This window comes from Vigna umbellata, chromosome 1 (genome assembly GCF_029865625.1).
Source record: "Vigna umbellata cultivar VRB3 chromosome 1, Vumbellata_1.0, whole genome shotgun sequence".
Lineage (NCBI taxonomy): Eukaryota > Viridiplantae > Streptophyta > Magnoliopsida > Fabales > Fabaceae > Vigna > Vigna umbellata.
Genome location: NC_142165.1, coordinates 108,322,488 through 108,334,617, shown reverse-complemented (window position 1 = coordinate 108,334,617; position 12,130 = coordinate 108,322,488). Strand labels below are relative to the sequence as shown.

At 31.5% G+C, this 12,130-nt stretch overlaps 2 protein-coding genes across 2 annotated transcripts; one reads left to right on the top strand and one right to left on the bottom strand.

Annotated features, from left to right (window-relative positions):
* Window positions 1-1,259: 1,259 nt before the first annotated feature.
* RNR2A (ribonucleotide reductase 2A) lies at window positions 1,260-5,070 on the bottom strand. The gene is made up of 9 exons (XM_047316880.2): window positions 4,740-5,070; window positions 3,714-3,874; window positions 3,341-3,389; window positions 3,136-3,262; window positions 2,497-2,562; window positions 2,282-2,398; window positions 1,992-2,154; window positions 1,849-1,919; window positions 1,260-1,555 (listed from the first exon to the last, which is right to left on the bottom strand). The coding sequence occupies exons 1-9, from the start codon at window positions 4,915-4,917 to the stop codon at window positions 1,441-1,443; spliced, it is 1,047 nt and encodes a 348-aa protein (XP_047172836.1). The 5' UTR covers window positions 4,918-5,070; the 3' UTR covers window positions 1,260-1,440.
* Window positions 5,071-9,120: 4,050 nt separating this feature from the next.
* Window positions 9,121-11,683, top strand: LOC124840765 (endo-1,3;1,4-beta-D-glucanase-like). The gene is made up of 7 exons (XM_047316881.2): window positions 9,121-9,574; window positions 9,998-10,019; window positions 10,126-10,255; window positions 10,355-10,445; window positions 10,549-10,638; window positions 11,123-11,223; window positions 11,373-11,683. The coding sequence occupies exons 1-7, from the start codon at window positions 9,427-9,429 to the stop codon at window positions 11,511-11,513; spliced, it is 723 nt and encodes a 240-aa protein (XP_047172837.1). The 5' UTR covers window positions 9,121-9,426; the 3' UTR covers window positions 11,514-11,683.
* Window positions 11,684-12,130: the final 447 nt, after the last annotated feature.

Here is a 12,130-nt window from a genome sequence, read left to right as displayed (position 1 = left end):
AAATGCATCTTTGGAGTATTGTTTTTGTTCGTAATATTTTATTTTAACTTATATTTATAGTTTTTAGGAAATTTATGACTTAAATTTAAAATAGTGTAAAAGTTGAGTTTTGATGTTGAAAAATTGCATTATATCAATTTTGACATTTGTCGATTATTTTATTCTTAAATTTTTTCTTAAATTTTCAATTTAGTTAATTCTTTTTACGTTGAACTCTAAACTCAATTAACTCAAATTTGAGTATACGAATATAATTTTTCAAACTTTAAATTATATATACAATTTAATTTGGAAAATCAGGCAATTTGTAAGAATTAGTTGTCAAAACTATTTTAGTTTTTCTTGTATGTAGAGGTAATTTTGTAATTATTTACTATATTTTTTTCTTTCTCTTGATCTTGTATTGTAGACTGAGCAAGAAATGACAAGAAAAAAAGGTTAGTTTAATGTAAAAAAGGGGAGAAGACAACATAAAAAAATATGCAGAAAGGAGAACAAAAGAGCATTTTTTTTTTCTTTTAGAGATTTCATAGTTTTTTACATTTTCTGTGCTTTTAGATTTTTACGTTTTATAACCATTGGAGTTATATGGATACTGACTTTCAAAATTTCTTTGCAATGGACTATACTTCCATCTCTATGATTTATCTTTTTGTTCTTCTAATTTCTACTACATTTTTGTTCTCATTTTAGTAACTTATACTTCAATGCATTTTGCCTATTTCAACATTGTTTTAATTTCTACGGTTTACTTTGTAATTTGTTGTTATTGATTCAGGCTTCAATTTTAATCATGTTTCTGTTTTTGGGTTTCTTTACTCTTTACACCGATTAAATTTCAACTCAACATTTGTTTGGATCAATTTCAGTATTTACGTTGCTTACTCAATTCTACATGTTGTTCACTGTCGTTTTACTTTCAATTCTAAATTCAAGTTTTAATTTCACTTTTTTTCCCCTTCCGTATGAGATTTCAATTTCAATTCTATTATTTCATTGTTCTTACTATTTTGAATTTAGTTTCTATTTTCATTTCAACTAATTACACGTTCCATCCTCATACATCTTTTGTTTCACCTCGAGTTTTCACCTTTGTCATAATTGATGTGTAGTCTAAATCCTTCTATGTTGTGCAATAATTCGTTTTTGCAAGCTTTTTCTTGTATTATTTCTTTATTCTGTATTTTGTCATTGAAGTCTAATTCATTCCTCATACATTTTTGTTTTGTCTAGCATTGCAAATATTACATGTCACTCAATAACAAATAGAAACAAACATATTATTACAAATAACCTGAGTAAAGATATCTCCCAGGAATCAAATTTGTGTTGGTGTAAACCAATCATGTTACTGAAAAAAAGAATACTGGTAAATAAAATCTCGATGCTCAATTCAACATCCCCAGAATAATTGAAGAAACTGATACAAATCAATGATGGCTAGAAGTCCTCATCGAGCTTGAAAACAAAGTTTTTCCCCGCATCTTGGAGGTTTGACATCACAGAAGCTTTTTGATAATCACCCACCCTTCTCTCGAAAAAGTTAGCCTTCCCTCTGCTCAATCATGAGTTATGTTACATATTAAGATAATGCATGCATTTAACACAAACCACCAAGAAAAGTTGCCAAGCTTGTACTCATTTTCTTACTAACATGATTTTGCTCAGCAAAAACATCACATGCAGCAAACTAAGAAAGAATTATTGAATTGTATGCTCAGGGGTTAACATAAGAGCATATCCTAAAAGGGTATAAACATGGAATGCAGATGCAGGTCAGATCACAGAAGCTGAAGCTCATTAAACTTTATGAATAATAGAATGAACCGTGTGAATTAAAATACTCACTGCAAAGAGATAAACTCCATCCAATCAAAGGGATTTTCCACATTATACTTTCTTTGGTACCCCAAAGCAGCCTGAAAGGTAAAATATAAGCAGTTAACCAACCTCAGGAAAAAGAGAAAAAAGAGTGTCAATTTGTATCATACCATTAGCCTGTCAGCTACAAATTTTATGTACTGGCTCATGAGTGTTGAGTTCATGCCAATCAACGCACAAGGGAGGGCCTCACAGACAAACTCAGTTTCAATTTCTACAGCTTCGTGTACAAGCTTATGAACCCGATCAGAACTTAGAGGCTTTCGTAACAAACTGCAGCAAACAACAATCAATGGACCAGTCTTTCAAAATGTTGTCAACTCCAAAACAAATACGAGAATACTCCAGCGTATCTATACATTTTCATGCTATTTAGAATAACGAACAGAGACAACTCTACCTGTACAAAAGACAAGCAAAATCACAGTGAAGACCCTCATCCCTAGAGATTAGCTCATTTGAGAATGTCAAACCTGGCATCAGTCCTCTCTTTTTAAGCCAGAATATGGAGCAGAAGCTGAAAGCAAACCCCAATTTAAGTTAGACACAAAGTACAACATCATAACTCACATTAAGAAACAAGAAAAGGGCTGTTCTTTTTCTTGAGAGAACTACCTTCCTGAGAAAAATATCCCTTCAACACATGCAAAAGCAACAAGTCTCTCTGCAAATGAAGTGGAACTGTAGCCCATGCATTGCAAGAAGTCATTAGAAAGCCATTTCTATCTTCCCTCTGGAAGATATGAAGCAAAGAAAAGTTAAAATAACACAATACTGCAAAACATACTATCTGCAACGGTTTCTGATCACAATTCTGAGGATAAATAGATTCCCATTAAATATTAAAGTAAATGAATCAACGTAAAAACTTCCATCCAGAAGTTTAGAGGACCCTGTTGTTTATTTACACTTTACACATTCAAATTTCATTGCAGGAAACAACCCTGCATATAAAGGTAATCTCTCTTACCTTTGTCATTTTGGTTTCCTTTATTCAAACTTGTGTTTTTTGCTGTAAAAAACAACTAGCAGAATAATTGACCAAATTTAAGAATAACATAGTTGCTTAAACTGGCATGTCCCATCTTTTTCTTGAGATAGGTCCACGCAACTGCGCCATGTCAGCGCCATGTCAGCGCCACGAAAGGAAATGGCCAGTCAATACCGTCAGACATGGCAAGGCTTAAACTGTGGTTCAATTTTAACAGACCTGTTTGAGAGATTGTTCAGAGTATGAATAGAATTGATAGTCACCTACGAATCCAACTCAATGCCCATTCAGCCTTCCTTGCAACACAAGGCAAATTTTCAATTGCATTGAACAATCTATATTTCTCTCTTGAATCTTTAATATATGTCTCCAGCAGCAAGCTGTACATTTCTGACAAAAGTAAACCTCAACTCAGGCAACAATCAGACATACGGAAAGAAAGAGAAGGAATCAACTGCTAAGTTATACCAGAATGAATATTCTCCATTGCTATCTGAAACCCATAAAACGCCCGAGCCTGCCAATAATTATAGGTGCAATGGTTGGAAGCTAAACTATAAGTAAACGGATTAAGTTCCAACTATATATAGAGAGAGCGAGACAGAGACAGAGACACAGAGAAAATCAAATCTGTTATAAAAATTTAAAACCGCTCATGTTATAAAAGAATATATAGTTTAAGTGTACAGAAGCAGATTACACCACTGATTATTCAATCTACAGGTATCTTAAGCAAGTCAGAAGTACATAAACAGAATAAAACTACCACAAACAAAAAACTGCTTTGATAACTTGAACAGAGTTAAAACAGCATTAGCAAAACAAAAACTTAAAACTTTACCTCCGGGATTTGAACATCGCTCAAAAACCTTGCAGCCAAATTCTCCAAGACAATTCCATCAGAAGCAGCAAAAAAAGCCAGGACATGTGTTATGAAGTGCTTCTCAGAGACAGACAAAGTCTCCCAATGTTGTATATCATGGGAGAGATCAACCTCTTCAGCTGTAACCGACTTCCAAGTTAATAAAAGTGAACGATCGAAAGGTTCAATCCAATCAACCACATGGAAACAATATGGCTCAATTACACTTCCAATATTATAATGTTACTTCTGAGAAACAGGTTCCATGTGATTTGATTGCAAATAGATATCAAAATATTCAAATAAATGGTTGAAAATTCTGCACAGTTTAAAATTCCTCATTCAAATCAAGAAATTAAAATCCCCCCACTGCAGGTTGCTATAGTAAAACTTGTTCATGAAACTTCTGGTGTGTTGCGTCTGTCAAACCGACCCGCACATACTTGGCCGGCAATAATTACTCGCACGAAAATAAAGAAAACCTCTCCACCTCCTCGTTAATCAAGAAAAAGAAAGATAGAAAGAAAAGGAACATGCCACAAAAATCTGAAAAGAAAACATCAGAGCCAACAGAGAAGAGAAAAGTATTTCCAAATGTCATACGTGTATGTGGTAGTTCATTGTGAATCCCTCGTCTCTTTCAAAATGCAAACACCAAGTGTGCAAAAAGTACTCATGCAACAGACAAAAAAAAGTATTTTTTTTAAATGGAACAGTAATTTATAATATCCCCACTCACACTTCCCCAGGATCCAGCAAGAGAAAGCCAATAACACTAAAAAGATGGAAATTGAAGAAAGCCATACAAAGGGATTACCCATAATAATACCGATAAAATCAATACTGTGTTGAATTCCCAAGCGTGGAAGTCAACTTTACTAAAGCAAAGTAGAGGAATTAGTGGAAATTAAAAGCAGAACCTTTAGGAACAAGATTACGTTGAAATTCGAAATGAATGAAGTTTACGAAATAATTTGGAAAAGAAGGAGGAAAAGATGTAAGTACCAGTCCAAAAGCTTGCTTCAGCCTTCTTGTACATCTCCCAAATTTGCTTGTAGCGAATGGGGAACATGCAAAACCTCTGACTTTGCTGCACTAGTATTGGTTCGTGTTCTACTTCCTGTTCCTGTTCTTGTTCTTGTTCCTCTCTTGCTTTGTGTGTTCCATTTTCCAAAGAACCCATTTTTTTTCGATGAAATAATAGAATTGAAGGAAGAATAAACCCTGCAAAAACCCTTATCAGAAAGCAGAGGACGCTGACCTTAGTTGTTTGTTGCTGACACCGATAACAAAGCCCTATACTAATTCGGATTTGCAGTTTTGTTTGTTTCTGCCCATGTTTCACTTTGTCTTAAGGATACTTTTTGCACAACGTCTTTCTTTTAGAGGCCACCGTTTTTTCTTCTTTAAATAAAAACTATAATTTTAATTATTCTTTTACACTTCACATCTCAGCTGATTCCAGTTTTTTCCTTCAAATTAAAAATATTATTTTAATATTCTAAAGGTTTTTAAAAAATTATATAATCCCTAAACATTAAATATGAATTGCTATAAAAAAATGCAGTCTTTTAAATATAATGTTTAAAGAGTAAAAAACCATTTTTATCAAATTGAGGAATAAATTAAACTTCTTTAAATTTAGAAGACCAAAATCAAATTTATTCTAAATTTCTAACTATAATTATAAATAAACAAAATATTAATATGAGTTTTTTATGCACGTTTGCAATAAAAAAAATTTATACGGTGGAAAAGAAACAGTGAAAAATCGTTGTTACGATTTTCTAAATAATTAATAAATTTATCATCTATAATAAAATTTGATTCCATACTTTTTCTTAATTTTATATATGAAAAAATATATCTTAAATATCAAAGTGATCCTTAAAATATATTTATTTTATTATTTTGATCCTTTTGTTTTATTTATTTTTTGTTAAAAGATGACGTAACAACAGAGTTAAATCACTAAAAAAGGACTTAAAAAAACAAAATATTAAAATTACATAAACTAAAATGATAAAATTGTAAAAACCAAAATAGTTAAATAAATATATTGTAGTGATAATTTAAATATTTAAGATAAAACAATATTAAGTAATTTTGTTATAAAGTTTACCCATTTTGATAGATAAAAGTTGACATATTTTATTGTGTGATTTTTTTATTAAATTCTTAATATCACTATCGTATTTATCTATTTTAACACATTTAAAACGTGGTCTCCCTTTTTCTTTTATTACAGGACATAATACATGTCTCTTTGTCTTCTTATTTTTTCTTTTTTGTCTGTGAGACTCATAAAAACTATTTATAATAGTAAATTTTAATATTTTATTAGTAATAATAATTTTAATGGATAGAAAAATGTAAATTTTAGATATAAAATTATAATAATTTTAGAAGGAGAGATTCAAATTTTTGATAACTTATTTGATTTTCTTTAAGAAAATTGAATAGAATAGTAAATAGTAAAAAATGAATAGTGAATAGTGAATAATGAATAGTAAAAGGTGAATAGTGAATAATAAAAAAAAAGATAAGAATTCCTTAGCATGGAAGGAATTAGAATTAGAATAAGAATTCCTTAGCATGGAAGAAATTAGAATCAGATTTAATCAAGTGGATGATTAAAATATTATTTTTAAATAATATTAAAATAATAAATAATATTAAAAAAATTAATGAATAGTAAATTTTTTTTACCTATAAATAGTCATGGGATGGGAAGGGTATTCTGCACCAAGAGAAGAGGAATCAAGTGAGAGCTTGAGAAATAGAGAAGAAAGAGTTAGGGAGAAATTTTTAGTTGCAAGAAGAGTAGAGGTTCGGAAGAGTTTTCGGGAAAACAAATTCGGAGCAGGAGATTAAGTCTGGAATAGAGGTAGGGGAGCTAACCTTTCTATGCTTTTATATTATGATTTAGTATTGTTTTATTACTATTCATATCTTGAAATTCTGTGTGAATACTGTTAATGCTTACTGTATATCTATCTATGTTGAAATTCGGTGTAAATATTATATGTTGTTGTTTTGAATCTGTAAATAAGAAATTTGTTAAAAACTAGTTGAGGAACACTTTGGCTAAGGAAAGACTTAGTACTTAAGTTGTCCATTGTGACGCACCTCTCTTTCTTGGAAGTCTACTCGATAAGTTTTTAACTTAAATCCTATTGAACAAATTTTGTACTGTTAAATTATTGTGTAATATATCTTGTTGGAATATATTCAGTTTGTATGATTTCTGAAATGATTGGATTTTATTAGATTTGAATTTATGCATCTGAACATGATTGTGAATTATAATGATGTGATTTATGTGGAAAGTATATGAATGTATGAGATATGTTAGATTCACTGTGATAATATGATGGTATATGGTTATTCATGTCTTGGGTTAAGTTTCAAAGTGACAGTATGATTCATGAACGTAATTCCATGATCCTTGAGGAGATGATACATGGTGGTGATGTGGGGGGTGTATAGAATGATTACATGGTAGCTCAGTTTTGGGGGTCATCCTGAAACTCCAGTGGTCTTTCTTTTCATGTAGAGAGGATTGAACCATGTGGTGAGGAGTAGCAGGAGGTCCTAGTCTTGAGTGCTTCCATATGATCCAAGGTGAGTGATGACGGATTAACCTCGTGACTGTGGTAGGGTGGTAGTGCCCAAGTTTCATAAGGCGGTAGTGTCGGGCGGTAGTGCCCAAGTTTCATAAAGCCACCACGAGTGCAAGACCCGCCATAGCTCGATAATCATTCTAGTCTGGACGAGTCGGGTTATAAAGTAACAAGTCTTGTGATGTCATTTTACCATGTGTATCAAAGTAATGGATGAGTATGTATGATGTGATTGTTGTATGATGGTATGAGTATGTATGACATAATTATTATATGAGGTTTGCATGCATGTTTCATAAATGATTGGTTGCATGTTAGCTCACCCTACTTGTTGTGTTTGTGTTTAGGTATGTACGATGATCGTATAATTCGTTATACGGGAGCAGATGGCAAGGAGGATACGTTGGAAACAGTACTTGATGGGGAAGACAATGTTGCAGCTTAGATTCGCTAGCTTTTATTAATTAGCTTTGATGAACTTTTGTACGTTTAAAGCTTTAAATTCTATGTAATTTGTAGAGAGAAACTCTAATACTCTAAGTTTTCAATTCCATGCTATTCTAATAAATGATGACGTATTTATTATATATGCTTTATATATATATTTTGGAACGTCACAATATTAACATTTTAAATATATAAAAAAATATTTTTTTAAACATTGTTTACGGCTTAATTTTAATTTTATTCTATATATATATATATATATATATATATATATATATATATATATATATATATAATCTAATAAATTGATGTTAGTTATTTAAACACAATCATAAGTATTAAATAGGATGAAAATAAAGACATACAAATATTTCTCTTTTTTATATCTAAAAAAAATTAAATATTATTCGTATTATACTGTATGAACATATCGGTATATGTCTACTAATCAGTCAATCATATAAGAAAACAAATATAAGAAAAAATTATAACCTAATGGATCCAACCATTTCAATACAAAACTTATAAATACAGAAATAATATTAAGAAAATAGATTATAACATTTATTAAACATTTAAGACTTAATTGTAATAATCAATGGATTATACAAAACTATCTTGTAAGTCAGAAACAATATCAAATTGTGAAAGTGTGATTATCGATCTTATATACTCCAACACATAAAAATTTATACTAAATTAAAAAAAAATTCGTTCAAACATAGACAAATTCAAAAACAATATTTATATAAACGAGTTTATTTATCATTTTAATAACATCTCAACTTTAGAATAGAACTCTATTATGATGCTTTGCATAAAGAAATCATAAAGAAACTTTATGTAAAATATATAATATTATATCATAAAAAATCAAATTTAATTAAACATATTCTTTCGATTAACACTTTAAAACGGTAATAAAATACGTAGAAAGTAAAAATAGTATTCCGTGAATGTACAAACTTGTTAATGCGGTAATTTTTTTAAGTAATAACAGTTGTTATCAATTCATAATTTTATATTTATATTTAATATTACTGAAAACTTCTTGGACAACTATATTTCTTTAAACTCAAGCTTTCTTAAACAAATTAAAATCTATATATTTATGTTTGTGGAGACTATTTGACTAAGTATGAACTCTTCATTCATATCTGGTTATCTGTGTTGGAATGGTCGTCTCATTCACACAAAAAAGGAGAGAATTAGTAGTTTTCTTTTCCTGTATCCGACAAAACATCAACAGTATATTGACTTGTAAGAGGACACAAGGGGCACTTGTGTGGTCATCCACTGCTTGCAATAAATATAGATAGCGGTGATTCATTGCCATTACTTATCTTATTTAGAGCATACAGAATCTTTTGTTTATTTTCTGAGTTGTTCCAAATGTCTTGTCATTTTGGTCTCCTTCTGCTTTTATATGAGGGAGTGTTTATCTCTTTTCTTGTGTAGAAAGTAATAATTTCTAGTTTTTGGAAACTAACGTGAAGAAGTGAATATCTTGATAAAGTTGAGACGTCACTGAAAAGATAGATATAAATGTAGTTGGAAGAAAAGTTGAAAGAGTGGGGAAAGACAAGATCTTTAGGTGAGTGTGTGAGGGAAAGAAAAGAAAGATGTCAGGGCCTGAGTGCTGTTCAAACCCACCAATCCTTAGCCCAACTGCAGGAAATGGAACTGTGGAGAAAGTGGGTGGTCTTCACTGCTATCTCACTGCCTCTCCTCACTCTAATCTCGCCGTTCTTATGCTCTCCGATGTTTTCGGTATTTCATCTCTCACCATTTTCTTATGTGCAATTCACTTTCTCAACTATTAATTCCTTATTCCAGAAATACTTTTTGCTCACAATTCTTATTTCTGATATCCTCTTTCTTTCAGCTTTATCTATTTCTTACTTTTTACTTCAAAGAACTTGTACGTAGAAAATTTACAGGACAAACTAATAAAAACGCAAATATCATATAGTTATTGTACAAGTTAATAAAGTTATCGTTATTAGACAATCATGTTCATTTAATCGAATGACTTTGTAAAAGATTTGTCTGACTATGAATTTGCTGGATGAGTTGTGATGGTGGTTTTATATACTGAATTCATCATGTTGAATGTACACACAGTCTTTTATAAGACATTGCCTTTATCCAAAATCTTATTTTAACTTGGCATGCTCCGGTTTTCTTTTGCAGGATATGAAGCGCCACTTTTAAGGTATGGTCAATTTTCATGTCTGTTTTCTGTGTCCAGTTTGCTACATTTTATAGTAAATAATATGTAATGAGTTTCTCCAGTAATAATACTTGTCTTTGTTGTGAAGGAAACTTGCTGACAAAGTTGCAGCTGCTGGGTATTATGTGGTTGTTCCTGACCTCTTGGAGGGTGACCCCTTTAAGCCTGATGATTCTCTCTATACCTTACTTGTTTGGTTAAAAGATCATGGACCCGTGGTTCTTATTAATTTGAGTCTCTTTTAATTTATTGATTGAGCGTTGCTGACATTCTATATTACTTACCTGTTATATATATATATATATATAAATTAATAGGAGAAAGGTGCTGATGGTTCAAAACCCGTAATTGAAGCCTTAAAAAGTAAAGGGTTTTCAGCAATCGCTGGTGTTGGTTTTTGTTGGGGTGGTGAGTACTAATTGTTTTCTGTGCATCTCCTCCTTCCTTTTAAGAGAAACTAAGTTCGTAATTGAGCTCATAGAATCCACTAAATCTATTCTCTCTCTCTCAGCTAAGGTCGTGGTTGAACTTGCCAAATCCAGACTGATCCAAACAGCAGTGCTGTTGCATCCATCATTTGTCTCTGTGGATGACTTCAAGGGTATGGATTTTCAATGTTTAGATTTTTTTTTCTCCTTAATATATTCTTTCCATATTCTTTCCCTGTAACTGCAATTGTATAATTAACTATTAAGAGTTGCCGTTGTTATTTATAATACTCTCTTTCCTTTATCTTTCTTTTCTTTTAATTTTTGGAAATACTAAAGTTACATTGACCTCTACTGTTATATTATCATAACATAGTCATATACATTTACTGCATGTTTGGTATTGTTTTCATGAAAAAACATTTTGTAAACCTGCAGAAAGAATATTTTGAGCAGAAAGCTATTTCTCAGTAAAACCAGAGTGTGCTATTTAATTGTAATTGTAACTGGCTAACTAAAAACTTTGTCTGAAAGATGAGCAATACCTGCAATGACAATGAATTGTTTTAAAAGCCTGCTTTATGTTTACTCTTCACAAACTGGTGATTGATCATTTTTATGTAGAAAAGATTAATTATAAATTGGTCTAACATGCAGCTGTTGATACTCCAATTGCTATACTTGGAGCCGAGAGTGACAAATATTCTCCTCCAGAGCTTGTGAAAGAATTTGAAGAAATCCTAGCTGCTAAACCTGGGGTCAGATGATTTGTTCCTTTACAAGATTGTTTGCTCAGTCAAATCAGCTTCATCTTTTTCAACATTTTTGTGCTGCTATATATTTTGCAGTATCTGTAAAAGAAATTTTGTATTTGGATGAGTTATGAAGATTGTTTTTGTGTTCACAGGTTTGGAGTTTTGTTAAAATACATCCAGGAGTAGAACACGGTTGGGCTGTGAGATACAACACAGAAGATGCAGAAGCTGTGAAAGCCGCAGAGGAGGCCCACAAGGACTTGCTGGATTGGCTTGCTAAACATCTTAAGTGAGAATGTTGTTCAGATACTACAATGTCTGTCATGTAGAATATGTCAGCACAGTCTTTTTCGTTTTTTACTTTTTCTGTTTTTTCTTATTATTACAGTTCAATAACTGCTGTAAAACAAAAAAGGTGTAATTGGTTACTTGATCCCTATATTAAGTGAGTATTTTTGGTTTAGTACCCGGTTTTAAAAATGCATATTAAATCTTAAAATTGTAAAAATTGTATAAATGAAGTTAGATTGGTTTAAGCAGAGTTAACTCCTCGTTGATGTGGCAATAAAATCTTATTTTTTTTCTTCTCTCTCATGTTTTCTTTCTCTAACGTTCAACTTTTTCTCTTTCTATATTAATGATTTTCATAATTTTCATAAACGAACATTTTTTTCTTTTTCTCTTTTTGCAGTTTGGTGGTGACGAGGGAAAAGTGGTCGTGGGCGGTGATGACGAGGATGTAGAAGTGAAGGAGGAGGAATAGGGAGAGGATGAGAATGGAGAGAGGTGTGTTGTGGGAAGTGGACCACCACAAGCCACCACCGCAACCTAGCACCACCACTGATCATCTTTACCGCCATCAAACCCTATTTCGCCTCACCATCATCAACACAGACCTGTAATCAGAAAA

What these genes read in the sequence shown, in the direction of transcription:
- LOC124840765 (XM_047316881.2), top strand. Translation starts at nt 9,427, where the DNA reads ATGTCAGGGCCTGAGTGCTGTTCAAACCCACCAATCCTTAGCCCAACT. An exon ending in TATGAAGCGCCACTTTTAAG is followed by an intron (nt 10,020 to 10,125) that starts GTATGGTCAATT and finishes TTTGTTGTGAAG; the next exon opens with GAAACTTGCTGACAAAGTTG. An exon ending in TGTTGGTTTTTGTTGGGGTG is followed by an intron (nt 10,446 to 10,548) that starts GTGAGTACTAAT and finishes TCTCTCTCTCAG; the next exon opens with CTAAGGTCGTGGTTGAACTT.
- RNR2A (XM_047316880.2), bottom strand. Translation starts at nt 4,917, where the DNA reads ATGGGTTCTTTGGAAAATGGAACACACAAAGCAAGAGAGGAACAAGAA. An exon ending in GCGATGTTCAAATCCCGGAG is followed by an intron (nt 3,390 to 3,713) that starts GTAAAGTTTTAA and finishes AATTATTGGCAG; the next exon opens with GCTCGGGCGTTTTATGGGTT. An exon ending in AATGGAGAATATTCATTCTG is followed by an intron (nt 3,263 to 3,340) that starts GTATAACTTAGC and finishes TACTTTTGTCAG; the next exon opens with AAATGTACAGCTTGCTGCTG.